The sequence below is a fragment of the Glandiceps talaboti genome, chromosome 7, assembly GCF_964340395.1.
Source record: "Glandiceps talaboti chromosome 7, keGlaTala1.1, whole genome shotgun sequence".
NCBI lineage: Eukaryota > Metazoa > Hemichordata > Enteropneusta > Spengelidae > Glandiceps > Glandiceps talaboti.
Genome location: NC_135555.1, coordinates 10,750,963 through 10,770,532, shown reverse-complemented (window position 1 = coordinate 10,770,532; position 19,570 = coordinate 10,750,963). Strand labels below are relative to the sequence as shown.

Here is a 19,570-nt window from a genome sequence, read left to right as displayed (position 1 = left end):
TTTAACTTATCGTCCAACCCACCATTTTTTTAACTGATTGACCAACCCACCATTTTTTTAGATGATGCGTTGAGAAAAATTAAAATTAAAATTAAAACGAGTGGCCTTATATATGGACATACATATTGCCAAGAATATCATGTAAGCATTCAATATGGAGTGATTTGTCGGAAGAAATTTTGATTTCACAAGTAAAATGTTGAATACATACACATAATAATTCAATCTCTAATTTTGTATGCAGAAAAGATGTACATGGATTTTGTAGCATGTACATGTATGTATAACGGTGATTTCTAAATATTGAATATTTGTCTGCTGTACAGAGATATCACATTCCATAACAGCTGTTCTTACTAACAAAAGCCATAAAAATTTGATTGCCTGTATGTCTTAAATTTGACAATGATATCACTGAAGATAACTAGAGGGTCAGAGTGCATACCTCCATCAACACTGAGGGCGCTATACACAGTTTGGGCTCAGTAGATGGTGGTAACGCCATGGCGTCACCAAATCTTCCCTAAAAATTTTAATCAAGTTTTGGATCACCCCAAAATATCCCATAAATGGGTCTTGTTTGTCTCATATGCAATTTTTGCATAATTTTCATTAAAACATATAGTTTACTTTTTTGTGATACCCTGATTGCAAACAACCAGAATCTTACACACACACACAAAGAATTCAGAAACCGATTTCATACAATATTACGTCAACAAATTTATGTTTTAATTGGACTTGTTGGTTACAAATGAATAAGGGGAAACAAGTTCCAGTGAATGATACCAAAGCTGTGTCACTGTCTACCGTTAATTCTCTGTTTCTAAAAACTTCATGGAGTAATATCAGCCATCATCACCACAGTTGATATGTATGTTAGTTGATTTGTAAAACTTCTTATGCTATTTGTATGGCGAGGTCTTCACCTTTTGACATATGCAAATTTTATTTATGCTAATTCAACTGAGAAAGAGACGCAACTTGAATTGGCAAAGCTTGTGTCCAGTGTATGTATTACATCTATCACAAGAAATATTTCATGCTTTGCTAAGATGAGAAACGTAAAGTTAATTGTGGATGTCCAAATCTGGCAAACATAGCATGCTAAATTTAAATAAAAAATCATGAATTAATACAAACTTAAATATTTTAAACTTAAAAACAAGAAACAGAGATTTAACTTATGTTGTACAAACATGACAAAGTTGGTGCAATGGTATATCCTTCAAAAGTTTAAATACAAATAACATATGCAAAATTTGTATTCCAAAACTTAGCTAAGAAACAGAAATTTGACTAAGAATGGCCAAACTTAGCAAATATTGCTCTTTCCCTACAATGTGAAATAATTCTACACTTAGCCGAGAAACAAATATGTAACTCTGAATGTCCCAAACGTGGCAAGTGTACTGTCACTCTTTCCCAATATAATTCTACATTTAGCTGAGAAACAGAGATTTAACTGTGAATGTCCAAACTTTATAGCAAATGTTGTGCTGCCACTCTCTTTTCCCAATATGCAAAATAATTCTACACTTTTGCTGAGAAACGGAGATTTAACTTTGAATGTCCCACACCTGCCAACAAATACATAATGAATGTGTTGAGATGTTGACATTTGTTTGATCTGTAAAAGTGAATTTAAATAACATGATTGTTAAAAAAAAAATACTTGGAGTAAACATTAGCCTCTTAAAATGGTTGAATCTTCTACAGTATTCTAATACTAGAGGAATAATAATGAAATTAAACTACGACAAACAGGGGGAAAAAAAGTAAAATGAACTTAAGTACAAATACTGGTGGAAAAGAAACTGTAACCATGGTAACAAATAACTGTACAAAGTCTAGAATTGTATCTTTTACAATTTGATATTGTGAAAGACTACAGACTCAATTTATTGAATTCATTGAAAATAATGTTTTGAAATTTGATTTTAAAAAATTCATCTTCCCAGAATTTCAGTGACGGGATAAGAGAGTGATATTAAGAAAAGATTTTAGAATTCCCACTGATGGCGTTGTACTGTGAAATTTGTTCACTCTGTGGTATGTTTCTATACTCTTTCAATACAAGTAATATCTTTAGTAAGTTGTCTGTTTTATGCTTTGCTCACTTGCATAAATGACAGCTTTTGTCTCAGCAATGACTCAAATATCGCTTGGAAGAGGCATGAATATATATATGCACATGTGTAATTGAATGTCTGCTTTCATGGATTCTGTCGTCGTGTAAGGTGACAATTTTGGGGAAAACGATTATTTGGACTGTAAGATGCAGTGTGGTTCTGCCCTTGCTATCAGTCGAATTACGTGAATGAAGTGAGCATTGTATCTTACTAACAGTTATCAACAACTTTGGGAACACAGATATTTAAAATGTCAATGTTTGCTTGTGTTCTTTCAAACTAATATTACAACATTATTGATGTTACTAATGCAGATATCTGACATCACAACAGATGTGATGCAAGTCATAGTAAAAATATCTGAAATGGCTGCAAAACATACATGTTATCTGAAAAGGCTGCAAACATACATGTTGTTAGTTGTATTTTCATGAGAAGAAAACTTAAAACAGTATTTGGAATATCAGCTGGTATCAAGTGTATATCTTTCATTTGGCGGCCATTTTGTTCACGCCAACATGTAAATCTTAAAAATTCACATGTAACTGAACATCACATTTACACTTAACTCAGTTTGAATTGTTACTTTTTTTGTGTGTGAATGTCTGTAATATAACACCTGAACAAGAATTCTTTTTTAAAACATTGGTTACAAAGAATGACATCCCAGTGACAAAGGCTAAAAATTTGGCGGCCATTTTGCATTATGGCTCAAATAACGCAGAAGAATGCGGCATATGACAAATGTAACAGGTTTAATAAAGTCATGGTAACTATAGCGTTTGAAAATGTAAATCTCACAAAACAACAGTTAGAATACTCTCTATACATGAGGCATTTTCAAATTAACATGACAACAGAATTTACAAGACTTCCATCTTTTGGACATTTTGTTAAAAATTACTAGCTTACATACACTACTGGGCAAGAGGCAACATTCATATTTGTCACAGACCTTATGCTCTCTACCTGTTCTGACAACTGACGTCAAAACCAATAACATCAGACACTGTGTTTAAAAAGATAGTAAGGGTATTCAACGTTTTAAATAGAATAAAGAGTTCATCTAATAAATAGCAAAAAAACACTTGAAAATGAACAATTTTGGAGGAGTTATGATTTTGATATGTAATGTGCAAAGTTATTGGCTAACAACCTTTTGTAGATGACCTGATCAAATCATTTCTAGTTTACAGTATCAAATATATTTCTGTGAAGTATCTCCAAGTTTAATCAAGCAATATTCTGTGACTTCTTATTGTTTGTTTTTTTCATAAAATAGACCACTAATTCTTTTCAAAATATTTTGGGATGGTGGTTTTAAAAAATGCATGACAATCTATATCCTGACCACAGACTGTATCTTTTTTTGACTTAAAGGAACACATTTTGTAAGTGTGCGGATTTTGGTGTTTATTTTTGTATGGTTATGACTTCTTCATGTTGAATGGTGTCTAGTAACTAGTAGAAGTTTCACAAGGTAGTCAGATATGATAAATGGCATTTTGACATGATTTGGGGATTCAAAATTTTTTTGAAAAAAAAAGACAATTTCGATACCACACTTATTTGTGTACATGTATATATATATTTAGCTACCTCTTATCATGATGTGTCCACTAAGATTTCCTTCTGAGTAAGTGTTAGTGAGTACTATGCATTTGCATTTTGTAGATTGACTGGACAGAATTCTCAGTACCTGCAATAACATCGTACCTCACACTAGGGGGTTAAAATAGAACAAGGTCGACTTTAATTTTCAAGCGCACATATTGTAATGTATGTGTAGCACATGGAGCGGAAGTCTTGATGTTCAGCAAGAAATCACTAATGATCATTATCTTTGGGATGTGCCTGGATGGTAAATTCCATTGCAGGTACTGAGAATTACACACTGTGCCACTTCAATCGAATGATCTGTCATATATTAAACTATGCAGATATGAGTTTGTGTTTACAAGTCTCTCATTACTGTGACTTCACTCTAAATAGTTGGTAACATTCTACTTTTGTCTAACATTGCTCAAGGCAAAACTATCTGTCTGTCTCAACAACTTGTACTATTGTTTGTAATGAAATAGAAAAATTCTGGAAGGCAATGACAGGGCTTTTCAATCAAACATGGTGAGGGTGTAGTAAAATTTGGAGTGATGGGCCAGGTCCGCAGACATAACCTGACAATTTTGAGTGTCTGTACACTTTATAAAACAAAGAGCTGATATTTGCTGGCATACATTATTCAGTGGCAAAGTATTATTTCAAAGGTTGAGATTTATGTTTATATGCTCACTTCAGAATTTATTTCCAGTACTACTGTTTACATGTAAGTCCTTCCAGCAACTTCCTTATATGTTTGTCTGTACAGGTCAGAGTTCAAACACATTAAGACTGTCAGACCTGTTGAACTTTGAACTCTAAAAGTATTTAAAGTGCTGACACACAATGTAAAACTGATTGCCTTGTGTATTATGTCACTGTACAGACTGGGAGGAGACGAAAAAAAATTCAATACTTCCCCTTTAGTTAGATCATGAAAATGAATCTTGTGACTCCTTGGGATGATGAATATGGTGGATTGTTGGTTTGGGATTTGATACCTCCCATGGGGAAGTACTACAGTAGAATATTACATAGTAATTTATCAAAGGACACATTCCAGATCTGAAAACATTTCTGTTATTTTTCTTTCAAGTAAAGAATTACTATTACTAATAAACATAGTAAACAGGACATCTGTAGCATCACATTTAGAGAACCTAAAAGAACATCACATTATTTCAGGGTAGACCCATAAATTGTTATTGATATTGTATGCATCAGGATTGTAGGTAAACAAACTAGACAAGCATAAAGCTGTCAAAATATATGTTATCCCAGAAACATCTTAGTGTTACTTGCCCAAGTTCTCCTTGAGATAAACCCTTACCCCATCCCACCACTCACCTACCCCACCCCAGTAGTAACAAACTGACTATCTGGGCTAAATACATGTACATATTTTTTAGTAAGTGCACTAACACAAGTGATTCTTTACATGAAACAAAGAAAATGACAGATCTGGAACATGTCCCTTTAATTCATTTGATATTGATTTTTTTAGCTGATGACTCTGAACAAAATCTAGTCAAAAAATCTCAGTGAAAACAGTTTTCAATGACATTTTGTAAGTCCAAATACTGTCAAATTTTTTCATCAAAAAATTAAAATCCTTGAAAGTGAGCACACCACTGTATTTGTCAATATTTTACCAATCAGAATTACAAATAGCAAATTAGTATGAATTTAATCCTGTTATCGTTCAAAAAGTTGTTATTCAATTATTAGATTTAGAATGTACAAATTCGCATTTTTTAATTTCACATCAAAAGCTGAGTTTTTGGCAATTTTTTATAAGAGAATATTGCTGTGAAATACTATGACAGTGAACTGTTTGTTTGACTGGTCACTTGTTTGGGGGTACCCAATGTCACCGACCAAACGATTACTAAAAAAATACTATAGCATTGTATTAATTTGATTAGTCTAGTTTTCATTATCACAACACAGTTGAAAAGATGCTCATCAGATGGCCAATATACAAACTCCCCAAAAAATAATCAAACTAAATGCACGACTTCAGAAGTCATGTGTTGTCAATTTTTCAAGACCCAAAGTTAGCCATGTTTATCATACACATTTGATGTTGAAAAAGACAATGTACAAAGCACGACCCTTCCCCTCATTAGCCCCGCATATCAAAACTAATTATTTACATGAATTATTTGCAATTTTTCTCTAAGGCACACACTACCTCTTAGTTCACTATTTCTAAAAAATATTCAGTTATGATTGATATAAAATAGGTTTTCATTCTCAAAATTCGAACAATTTCCAAAAAAGCACAATTTTGTTTTAAAAAATACAGTGACCCCCTCTCACAAGTCATGGAATTTCATCATACATCAGCAAGACAGACATTCGCGACTAGCAGTACCACCTAGAGTTATGAATGTGTATGCTGGCCTAAGACACCAAAGTACGGATTAGTTGTGGTGCCTTTTAGCTTTAATAATGTGTACATTGGCCTTAAAACACCTGAGTATCGCCTGCCTCACAACCATTCAACTTTCAAACAGAGTACTGCCATCTATAAACATAGTTCCATTTTTGACTTGCTGAATTTGATTCATTTTGAGACAGTCATACAACCCTGCACGATACTAGTAAAACAACAGTGCCACGCTAAGAAACATCATTTTCCTCGCATTATAAAATATTCAGGTTATACTACCTCTATCCACATATGGCGTGAATTTGATTACAATGCCCTCATTTCGAGTTAAACTTCAAGAAAAAAAAATCCCCCATTTCTGAGTTACAAAGTATAAACTGCACTGTCTTCGTCTGTTTTATTGTTATGTTCCGTGGCATTGTCTTTGACGTCTTGCACAATGTCCTCATCATCACTATTAATAACTGACGCATCCTCGTTTGTACGAGTCGAAAGTTCTGACCCTGCTGATATCATAGAGTTTCTGTCCAATGAACTTCTACGACTACGCCTCGGTGTGAGGTTATTCCTTTGATTGACAGGTTTTACAGTAATGATTAAATTTGAACTGTTCGCAACCATCATGTCCGTAACTTGATCTAAAGTTTTGCCCGCGACTTCAATTCCGTTCACTTCTAAGACTTCGTCGTTGACCGCTATCAGTCCTGTACCTTCTGCGAGTCCACCAGGAACAAGCCTAGATATAAATATACCTGGCACCTTTTCTAATCCATGTGGGGTAACTCGCACACTGGTTCCATCGCGAATGTAAAATCCAAGCGGTTTATCCGATCCATGTTTATGAAGGCGCACTCTTCGATGTTGTTCTGGCACAACGTCCACATCAATGATTGCTGACACCCTGCGGAAGTCTTCAGGTAGACCGATTGCCCTATTTGTTTTCTTAGGTGGGTTGTTCCCCAAATATGCACTTAGTCGATTTTTCTTCTTTGATGATATATAATTCTCTGGCACTTCACCTGATAATAAAAGGAATAAGAAGGGATGAAAAAATCATGTAAATCGGAGGATGAAACTGCTTATTATATTTGGTGATGGCAGACTTGTACACAAACTATTGAATTCCATTCCCTGAATCATGTGAACTGAAAAACTTGTAAAAACTAGTACTACTGACTAGTAGTAGACCAGTGTAGCAAAACCACCTGGTCTCATAGAGGTGATGGTAGAACACATCCCAGAGAGGAACATGTACTTTTTTGTGAAAGCTGAAAAAATACGCTGGCTTGCAAACATGGTAACAGGTTTAATTTCTCCTCTTGCCTTCCATTAGAGGATCTGTGTAACTGCAACCCTGTGTTAGCCACAGGGACATGTATATGTATTATTACTTAGCTTGTTGTTTTCTAAAAGAAAATATCACATGAATCCTGCAACTGTAAATGGTGTTAGTCCAAAGAGTTCAATATCTGACACAACATACTGGCTGTTTAGGTGACTGACATTGTCAAGACAGAAAGCCAAGTCACTGGACTAACCCTGTCTATACAGCTACACATATAAGTTTTAATATACTTGAATGAGCTCCAATATACATCATATATTTCAGGATGTAAGTCATTATGTGTTAAAGGTCATGTAATAAAACTGCCCCAACAATGTTCCAGTTTCATCTATTGCAGATTAAAGTAGGAAAGGATGTTGTTTTTTTCAGTGAACTTTGACTATCATGTTGCCAATGTGTTCAGCATGAAAATATACATGTTCTTTATATCATGAAAAATTGTATATTAAATCATGATGTATATATATAGTATACACTTCGTACATTGGATTGTCAACTATTTGGAAACTGCCTAAAGAAAGAAGTTGCATCACATGTCATGAAAAAAAAAATAATCTTACTAAACAGGAAACCATATTTCATGGTGATAGTGAAATTAATGGCACACATACAATGTAGTAGCAAATGTAAAATTGTTATCCTAGAATTCCTGCTGTTCTTGCTTCTAAAGTAGTAAAGTGGCATTTTTTTAAAACTTAGCATGCTGGGCTATTATTATCACCCAAGTAGTGTACACTCCTTTCTAAAGTGCCAGTCAAGAAATAAAACATTTCACAAATCTGGTTTCACCCTGTACTGATTATGTAAGTGTTCTCAGTCTCCAAATAGCAAGTAAACATATTCATTCACTGTAGTGAAAAAACCCTACTAGTACATACTACATAATGTTTTTTTCAGCCTAAGGGCACTTTACTCCACTTTCCTTTCAGTTGCAACAATCCGCTGACCTACATACTGGTACAGAGTCTAATTTCAAGTGAGTGGTAAACATTAAGGCACGATATGGCCAAGGGCAACTCATAAATACAACAACTAGTAGTAGTTAAGTATTAGTTTATAACAGGCACAGCTTGCTTCCCATCTATTTTTACATGGTATATTTGATGTGGAAGGGCCTAAAAGTCATGTGTTCTCTCATTCACACTGCTTGTAATTTGGACACATTTTGCATTTATGATTTTAGTATGTCAAATACCTTTGACAGAGGCCTGGGGTCACAGACATGAAGTGGGTATACATTACAATGGACTATATAAAAACTAAAAATCAATACTTGTTAAATTTTTATGTAATGTGTAACATTATATTTGTAATTGTAACTTATAATCTAATTCTAGTCTCCTTTTTATTAAAAGTTTTCTCTGACCAATGTATACTGAACAGAGTAGGTTGCCATTTTGTTAAAATTTCCATTTGACTGACCACACACTGTACAATGTATATAATGTGTATGTGGGTACTGGAAGCCAATGGAGTGTATATACAGACAAGAGAATTCTTCATTAGGAGATACTACATATTTCAGATTTCCATTTTTTTTGCTCTTGTGTTTGCTAGATTGATATTATTTCAAGTTGGCACCTGCTGGTTATTCTTCAACGCTGCACATTTACTGTTATTTTGTCAGCTAATACATCATATTCATTTCCTATCTTTCCATGTATGTAGAACAGGACAAGCATGGGCATCAATCCAGGCTACAAATAGCCATGTTGTATTGTAGCATATGACAATATGAATTCCAGGCTATACAATATAGAACAGGACAGTATGGATTCCAAGCTACTACAAACAGCTATAATACTGTAGAACAGTACAGCAGTGTGGATTCCAGGTGATAAATAGCCATGTTATACTGTAGAACAGGACAGTATGGATTCCAGGTGATAAATAGCCATGTTATACTGTAGAACAGGACAGTATGGATTCCAGGCTACAAATAGCCATGCTATAGGTGTATAACAGGACAGCATGGATTCCTTGCTAAAAATAGCCATCCTATAGCATGGAACACCATGTACATGGATTCAAATTCACAAAAGCTACAAATTATTATGCTATATTGCTACAAATAATCATGTTTTAATTGTTACAGAAGGAGACAACATAGATTTCAGACTCCAAGTCATATTACATTGCAAAAAGCACAGACTCCAGGCTACAAATAGCACAAATTGTACAACAGGGAACTCAAGCTCAGTTAATTTTTTTTTTTAAACGAAAACAAACAAACAAACAAATACATAAATAAATACTAGTAAGTAAATAAATAAATAAATGAATAAATAAATAAATAAATACTGACAAACATCAACAATAAAGTAATCACAAATCAGTATCAACAATAATGAAGGTTTGGCAGTATCAAGAATTAGTCAACTCCTGGGGGTTAGGAATTGTGACTACTTTACATATCGGAAAACATACACTCACTAATTCTTGATACTGCAAAACATTCCATTCTTGTTAATACTGATTTGTGATTACTCTATTGTTGATGTTTGTCAGCATTTATTCATTCATTTATCTATGTGTTTGTTCATTTGTTTGTTTGTTTGTTTGTTTGTTTGTTTTCATAAACAAAACTAACTGAGTTCCCTGTGATTGTACATGTACTACATACATCATGTGTATGTACATGTACATATGTATATTCAGAAGTTGAAGAACATGACAGCCTGGATTCCTGGCTACCATGCTGAGTAGAACAGGAACACATTCCACTCTATACATTATTCTGCTTGTATACATGCTGATTGACAACAGCTACTTTGCATGCTTCATTATCTAGTAGTAATAGTACATCACACTTTATATATGACTTCCTATGCCTGTTGAATACTGTGTTTACTATCAACCCACTTCTTAAACCAACAACGCCTACAGTACTTCACCTCAAACTCATCAAACTATGTCAGAATAGCTCAGCATTGTACAAAAGAGAGATTTCCTGCACCCTAATGATCACACACCTACTAATTGAGAATACAGTTTGTCTACTTAGGGTTTTTTTTTTGTAGACACCAGGTGATTGAGATAAGCTACCGTTCAACAATGGCGACACTTGTTTAACAGTTCTATAGACCAACATGCAACATTACTTGTGATTAAACATTAAATATTTGAATTTAGACAGTTTGAAAGCATGGATGTTTGAATGCCTCCCTTTTTTATCATTAATCCTACGAGTGCGTGTACACACAAGTACAGATTGTTCATTGACAACTGTTTGAGGTTACATAGATTGACTTTCACTGACTTGTTATGGCGTTTTCAACACATTGTATACAGACCATGTGTTAAATATTATATTGTTTGGTGAGTGGAATGTTTCTATACACTTTGGTAGAGATAATATTGTGAAACACTTTGTTGAAATTGGTGAGGGATTTAGTCTGTAACTGAGCAAGATCATTCATACAATAATAATTATCATACATTTTGTTCAAAAGAACTTGTATAGAAACTTTATGTCCAATTATAGTTTTAATACTAGTAATTCTAAACTTTTATAAACAATTTAGTCTAGTCTGTCTCCTACTGTACTGTCGTTGGTTTGAATAGAGTTTTCAAATCCATGTTCCGATCACCATTCGCAGTGACAAATAGATATATTTTCAAACAACATTGGTATAGCATCAACAGAGTAAAGTTTCAGAAATACATATCATAGTTTACTGGTGTTATTGAAAATATCAAATTTATGTCACCTTGTATGATTATTGATTGCATGTATATGCAAAGTTCCATCTCAAATTTCACAGAGGCTTGGCTCTCTGGCTCGAAAATGTCATTGGTAATGGTATACATTGTAGAGTCAAGCCACCCAGTATATGCAGTGTATGGAATCAGATAGTCTCCGCGCTACTTCTCAAATCAATGAAACAGTAACATTTTTGTGGCACCCATACAGATTCATAATAACTTTCTACCATAGCTTACTGCTATTGTTGTAAATATATATTCCTATGATCTAAGCCTGTGTGATATTGATAACATGTATATACAAGGTCCACTCTCAAACCACTGAACAGTACAATTATATAATTAGCAATTCTTCACTTATTTGTTCTGCTCCCGCCTAGAGTCAAGTACATGGAGTTGGGGGGGGGGGGGGGATTTTTGACTATCATCCCTCTAGACTGTAAGATGCAACATGTCGTTCCGCCCTTACCGTCCTCCTCTGAGGTCACCCCATCACAGCGTACGTTACAGATGATCATCTCCCCTCACACATAATATTTTCCCAACTCTACGTAGCAGCGTTTCACTTTAATGAAACGTCTGTCAGAAATCTGGCACAAATTAATATTGGGTTTTTATGAATGTTGCAGTGTCCAATACACAACCATTGGGGAAATGCTAGGCGAGAGTGGAGACAATAGTCAAAATGCCCACATTAATACTTGCCTCTAGGCTAGTTCTACTGGTATCTCAAGTTTGGCTAGATATTTGACCTGTGGGGTAGTTCGCATTTATGTAGGACAAAAATTACAAATGGGACAATGAAACAAAGTTTGATACAAATAAAGTTTACTCAATAAATGGTTCAACCTTTCAATAAGAGAAACCTTCCTAATTATGGTTCTAAAAAGAGTCTAAAATAGAACCTGCAATGTAACCTACACAATGAATTCCATGCACACATAATTTTTTCAGACCTGCAATATTTAAAATCTATTATCTCAAATAACAATCGTGTAATTGGTTTTAAAATGACCTTTCTGTTCTTTAAAACATTACTCATTCTAATATAACCAATAATTCATTTTTTATATAGACCATACTGCCAAGCATTTTCATTCATCTGCAAATTAATGTGTATCATATTTCCCACCATTCATACTTCAGTGAACATTCATTCTGGTATTTCATACATCACGTGAAATATCAATTTCAAATGATAACTGTCCTTCACATTATAGTACATTGACGAATTTTGTTGCTGGTAGCATTTATATAGTCGTGTAAGGTGAACTCTCTCAGAACCCTGGTATTCTATGCTTAATGCTTGCTTGGCCATGCAATAAAAATACCAGAAATAGTTGTGAAATGCTATTGTGACAACACATAATTTATGCATTTATCTCACCTGATGATGTTTATCTTTATAAAGTATGTATATACAGTTAAAATAAACAACATTGACTGAGCTGTGTGACCTTCCTAGCACCTTTCCCAAATACTCCAATTTATTCGTTGACTTATACTTACAGGCCACAGAGAGGTCAACCAAACTGATACTGTAGTCAAGCATATGGATATCATTTCAAAATAAACTTGGTATGTTTTTTGAACAAATAATGTAGAACATTTCAAAAAAATATTGAAATCCGTGCCTTTTTTTTAATTTCCAAGTCACAGACTTCTAGTTCACATAGTCTGGATGCCAAAGTGGTACCGAATCATCTCTAGTGAAGAGAGATCTTAAGATTCAATGAGGGATAGCACTTGACTAAGGCCACACGATGGTGTGTATATGTGTTACAGAATTGAGCACAACATTTTTACTTTGTGAAAACTGTATCAATTTTTTTAATACTATTTGTATTTTTATTTAATTAATGACTTCAAGTAAACATTTTACTGGGAAAGAATCGAGAACAACATTGCTATCCCTTTTGGAAAATGAGTGCAAATCATTTTTATCTTCAAATTTGTGGGCTTCAGCAACAAATAGAATTTCGAAACAAAATTGTGTACACTTCTGGAAAATCAGGGCAATTTTGTAAGACATGGATTTCATAATGTGGTAAAGAAGAAAGCAATATTTCAACACTTTTAGAAAATTAGTGCAATCTTGTATTTTTCAAAACATGTGGTTCTCTTACTCAAAAACACAAACATTAAATATATATATGTATATTTACAACCAAAATATTAATGATATATTAAATGTCCCTGACACGCCTAACACTAGTAACAGATGATAACAATGACAAAATATTGTGGTTGAATTACTCTGTGAATGAAGAAAACAAGTAAAACAGCAATGTTATCTCAAACATTGAGCAGACGACATTTTGACAGCAATATTAAATTATTTTATATACACACAGGATACTGGCTGAAAGTATTGGCAGTGGCAATATCCGCTCACTAGTTTCATTCATTCAAGTAGTGTGTACCGACAATATTAGACAGTATCAAATTCCAGCTGAGAACAGATCTGATTTCATGGAATATGTCCTTGATACATTATTCCATGCTGGATAGGTCCCTACTGTGTGTATATGCATGTATGTAACACTGTAGCGTTCGTTGTACTACACGTATTTCCATGTCATACATTTTGTCAGAATTCTTCACAAGTCATCAAATATAGCACCAAGAACACAATTAAACTTGAATATTTCTAATATGCTAAGAAACACACTTCACATTTTAAAATTTTGTGTAAAAGTAGTCGTTCTTTAGGTTTGCCATCAGCACTAAATAATGTCCAAATTGTTATTCAAAATTTGCAAACTCAAACGCTGAATTCCCTTTTGAATATACATAAAAGATATAAATGGGACAAAAAGTGATATTTAAATCAATACTACAATATATTAGTACATTGGATTATTGTTACATCCAAGAAACAGTTTCAATCTGTCCTAGAAAAGTTCACCATATTATGTGTGAAATACCACCTGGCCCTATGTTGTAATGAGTCTGGCAGACTGGCCATCACCCCAACTATATGTAAGTTAGTCTGTTCTCTTTAAGTACTTCACTTTTATTTCAGATCATTAACCATTGGTGTTTCTACCACTTTGAAGTTAATATGGATTACTTTTAGTATGCAGTGAGTAATGCTCATAAAAGTACAAACCTTGGGGGGTTTTCTGCCCTTTTTTTTGGCTGAAGGTTTTCGAACCTCCAGTACCAGAAAGTGGGGAAATATAATTTTCCAAAAATTTCTATGCTGTGGAGAGAGGGGAGGGGGGGGGAGAGGTGAAGCACCATATGTTTGAAATTTGGGTAGCAGTAAAGAAAAAATTCAGCAGTTTGTGTGGTTAACTAAATTGAAATACAGATAAGGAGCTCCTAAACTTTAGTGCTATGTAACTGTGTGGACAATTTCATGCCATTCAATAATAACCACAACTAAAACACTATCATTATCTCAGACAAAAAAAGAGAAGAAATTTGTAAGCCTAAACAGCACTTAACTAAATGCCAATGTCCGCCAACTTGTTCAGCATTCGATTGCTAATTTGCCCTAAATTGGAGACAAATTACACTTATTTCAGTAAGTGAAACAATATGCCATAGTTACCTTGTATTTTTCTTTTGTTTATTTTACAAATCTGAAGCAGTTGTTATTTTGCATGGTGGTGGTAATCATCTAGAAAGGCTATTATTTTGACTGAAGTATGTAGTTATATAAGGAACTGAACAACTGCAAGAACCTCAAGGTGAGGTAGGCTTTTCTTTTATTCACACAGCGAACTATTTATATCTACAGTAAGTTGGTTAAATAACTGTTGGAAGGCTATTTGTCAGCTACTGTACTGGGAAGGTGATGACAACTAATCTATTATTTTGTAGATTTTGTAAATCTCCTCATGTTAAGTGGAATAAAGACAGTCACACATTTTCTATTTTGTAGTTCTCATAATATATACTTATTCACTGCAAGAAAGCAGTATGCAAGTACCCTGGAAGTGGAATAAATTGAATAACACAAAATTCTTTTTGATTTCGTCAAGTTGTGTCACTCACTGTATGTGTCTATGTGTCAGTTTTGTTTGTCACTGTGTTGTGTATGTGTCTCTGTGTGTCACTATGTATGTGTGTATGTAGGTATGTGGGTCACTGTGTGTGAATGCTTTCCATGACACTGACAGACTAAATCTAACATTTATAGACCAAGCTTTTAATTTGTAATAAAATTACTCTATATAAACTAACAACATCCATTGATTTTTAGATACCTTTTCAAGTTATAGCCCCCACAAATTATAAAAATATGTTTGACCAGTTTTGGGTTGATTAAAATAATTTCAAGGTATTTGCTGCGTATAGTCCTACACTACAGTAGGTTGGATAACCTGGGACACCACTTGTTTTCATTAGTTTTAGTGCTATCTAACCTCGGTAAAACTAGAGACAAAATTTAGTCCTGTACAAATGACTGATTCCATTTACAAATACAATCCAATGGCTCACACAGATGTGATATCTATAATCCAACACAATGGGAGTCTAACATTTTGGGGTATTTAGGATTTTGAACTCTCATATGATTTGTAAAATGTTAGATTTCAACCAATCACAGGAAGGAATTATAATGTATTCATGTCTATGCTACACATGGTATCAGATCATTTTTTTACCCCAGAAAAGAGAGATTTTGAGATTTAATGCTCACCAGACTTGTCTAAATAAAGATATGAGAAACAGCAAAATTGACTCAATACATTTTCTACAACTTTTGTTTGGGGGTAGCAGTGAGGAGCATGTCAGTGAGGGGCGTGTCAGTGGCTTATTCATTACCAAGTTGAATCATCAAGTTCAAATTTGAGCATTCAGTATCAATGTCAGCTCACAAGGTCATCATTTGCATACCAAATCATGATGGGGAATGGCTGTGATAAATTTGACAGGTATATGCAAAGTTTGTTCTAAGCCTCTGACAACCATAAACAATTGGTAATAAACCTTCATGATGTTGAAATAAACTACATATATATGTTTGACAAATAGTCGTTTTATTGTAACAGTTTTACAACACTACTGATTGTGGTAATGAAATAAATCTAAAACCCTTAATCAGCTGTTGCATATTAAAGGCCATGCATGTATTTACTTTTCATGTTAGACATTAACATATCATTACCCTCGGCTGCATTCTTGAACACAACTGTTCCTGACATAAAGAGCATTTAATTTAGTACCCTGATGAGAAAGACATTCAAAGTATCTGGGTTCATATTATGCCAAGAGTACATGCACCTGTACTTCTCTACTTTGACAACCAGTGGTGAATTTATTGAGGTATAAAAGTTGATCCAAGCACACCTCCAGTGGTTAAAACTCAGGCTAAGATCATTAAGTTATACCATATATATTGTTTGCAGTGCTAGTAATAGTAACATAACTTTACAAGCATGTCCTTTGTAGCCTAGTTTCCAAACCTGGGTGTTACCGTGACAACAGTTGATGTACTGCCAGATGTTTGCTTTAACTAAGTCTGACATATAACTATAAGTGCAACAGGGGGAGGGGGAAACCCCCTCCAACAACTACCACAAGTCAACTTTAACACTTAATAGCTTTCACCGTTCACCTAGAGGCAGTCAGGTCAACCCAAATAAATCATTCACTTCAAGGTCGATCTACATGATTTAAAGTATACGTTTACAGTAAAGCACAATCCAATACTTCTAAACTAAAAAAAAAAATTCCATTTAAAAATGTTGATAATCTTACCTTTCCTCATGACATGTATCCGTAGTAACGGTTTCGCAGTCATTATTGCTTTATGGTAATTGTCATCATTATTTATGGGTAGCAAATCATTCTGTGGATCGGTATAACTGACTGTAAATGGAATGTCTTCAAGACTGTGAAGTCTTTCAAGAAACTTATACAAATCTTCATATTTGTCTAAATTAGCTGGATCCAGACCAAATCGACGAAATTCTGCCTCAAACTGTAACGGTAAGATCAAAGAAAATATTTTCAGCAAATAATCGGATTAATACATTTTTCTTTTTCATTTGTACTGGCAGGTATTCATACTGTACACTATTCAATAATGTTGATTGTTATTATTGGAATGTGCATAGAATAAATATCTGCATAACAATATGTTTAGATCTATACTTTGTGCTGGCAAACAATTTGACCAGTTCCAAATGCCTTTTGTGTTCTTAACCCAAAACTTCTGCAATCCACTAGCCTGTCTACTGGTTGGTAGCCCACAAAGTTATCATGGTATTGCTATCTCAAGGAAGGTAGGCTTGACAGGAAATAGTGAGAATCAGAGACTAAGACAACTCTTTCAACTCAATGATCTGTGACCTACATTCTACATCAAATTGGTATCATTACAGGTGGGATGTAGAACATAGTGTAGCAGGGGTCAAGGGGTCATAGATCCAGAAATCCTAGTCTAGATACTAATATGGTATCGAATCATCTCTGACCCTCAACATAGATGTAAATCTTGAGATTCAATGTAGGATAGCACTAGACTACAACGTAGGGCAGTAGATGAGCTAGCCATCCATATAAAACACACTCACACACACACACACACACACACACACACACACTGTGACACACACACACACACACACATACTTCATTCTTTTTTATTTAAAAAAAATGAAGTGTCTCAATTGATCAACTCTTTCACATGTTTCACATGTATTACAACTTAATACAAGTTATCAGAATGGTATATGTCGACAAGAAACAAATGCTAGCCTTGTGTAGATATCTACAAACGATTACATCTGAGTGTCATAATAAACTAAGCATGGAAGTACAGGAGTGTATCAATTCTAAAAAATGTGATCACAACAAAGTAAGCACGGTGAAAGATAAACAAATCACAACATACAGTACAAGCTATTGTCCAGTTGTAAGCAAAGCACTCTAATCTGTGCCTTTGGTTTAAAACAAATACTTGACCCATAACAACACTACTCACAGTGTCAATTATATTCATAATTACTATGATAATGAAGGATGTCGCCATGGTTACTTTAATCCGTGTAACTATAGATGTACTTTGTTCATTGATATATCTTAGTTGAAATATTGACAGTAATACTCTTAACACTGTGTACATTTGGATTACAACACTTGAAGAAGAAAATTTAGACTTACATAATAACAAGATATATAAATAAACTAGCAGCTAGATGAAGCTACTAATGTCTCATGACCCATGCATGAACTTATATCATAAACATTGGGATGTTCATTACAGCAATGACTAAAAATAAACACACTGATTAAAGACAACAGCCATCATAATACCAGTTTAATTACAAGGTCATCAATGCCATACATCATTAACGAGGTCATCTTTATGTTTTAATTAATAATAATCTGATGTAACAATACCACATATTTCTTTTATCATGTTGGAATTTAATTTAATTTTCAACCTTGCCCATCCCAAATAATCTTCTCTGTTATTTGTCATAATCTTTTAATTCTTTTTAATGGAGGGTGTGTGTGTGTGTGGAAATACCATTATTACAAAAATAGCAGTTTTTTCAAACTTTGTAAAATACTACAATAGTGTAATGTGATACATGTGTTACATATATGTAGACCTTGGCCCCTACAGTTTACACAGAGTACAATACAATGTTAATTCGGCCAGGCTATTCAGGTGTGTCAACAATTTAAGGCGTATAAAGTACACACTTGCATAGTTTGATAAAAGTTACTTACTCAGGGCTGTGGTATTTCTACTTCACATTTTTTGACAGTTTCAGAAAAATATACGGACACGAAAGACGCATTCCTGTGTGATCCGATATTATGTAACTCGTCAAAGACCACACCTTGTAAACAACGCGACATGTGAAAGTTTTTTTTTACTTCGTGTGTATGAACAGATTGGTTGCAAATTGACAACACGGACCAGATCGTGATAATACAGTGGTACGTGCAATTCTGGGAACGTCTAGGGCTTCATGTCATTGTTAGAATTCGAATCTCGGCTGATCGCACGTTACAACATGACAGTTGTAGCATTATAAGCTGCCACCGGGTCATTTGTGAACCCGATCGAATTACAAAGATAGCCACCGCACCTTCAAGATATATACTGCTGTGCCTGCAGTGAATCACACCCTTCGAGCGAGATAAGGACCAGTTCGGGCGTCTGTACATTTACCACACAGAAAGTGTTCCAAAAACGTCGTACTTACCTTACTTTTAGTTTCCACAAAACCATTATTAGGAACCTTATACGTGAACGTGTTCACTTCTACAGACATGTTCATTACTGGGAAGTATCACGATCATGAGTTACTCCAGGAAATTGTCATAAATTTCAATACTTCTGCCGCGAACTTTGTGAGCGAGAAATCAACACCAGCAAACCGACTATAGTGACGTCACAGGATCCCCTGCTTCCGGTTAGCC

At 34.3% G+C, this 19,570-nt stretch overlaps 1 protein-coding gene across 1 annotated transcript; it reads right to left on the bottom strand.

Annotated features, from left to right (window-relative positions):
• Positions 1–5,120: 5,120 nt before the first annotated feature.
• On the bottom strand, positions 5,121–19,513 carry LOC144437622 (partitioning defective 6 homolog beta-like). The gene is made up of 3 exons (XM_078126603.1): positions 19,354–19,513; positions 16,889–17,111; positions 5,121–7,142 (listed from the first exon to the last, which is right to left on the bottom strand). The coding sequence occupies exons 1-3, from the start codon at positions 19,426–19,428 to the stop codon at positions 6,487–6,489; spliced, it is 954 nt and encodes a 317-aa protein (XP_077982729.1). The 5' UTR covers positions 19,429–19,513; the 3' UTR covers positions 5,121–6,486.
• Between the last annotated feature and the right edge of the window lie 57 nt (positions 19,514–19,570).

Excerpts from the sequence above, each read along its gene's own strand:
- LOC144437622 (XM_078126603.1), bottom strand. The coding sequence starts at position 19,428 with ATGAACATGTCTGTAGAAGTGAACACGTTCACGTATAAGGTTCCTAAT. Across the intron at positions 17,112-19,353 it reads TTGTGGAAACTAAAAGTAAG|TTTGAGGCAGAATTTCGTCG; the intron begins GTAAGTACGACG and ends TTACCGTTACAG. Across the intron at positions 7,143-16,888 it reads GATACATGTCATGAGGAAAG|GTGAAGTGCCAGAGAATTAT; the intron begins GTAAGATTATCA and ends TTTTATTATCAG.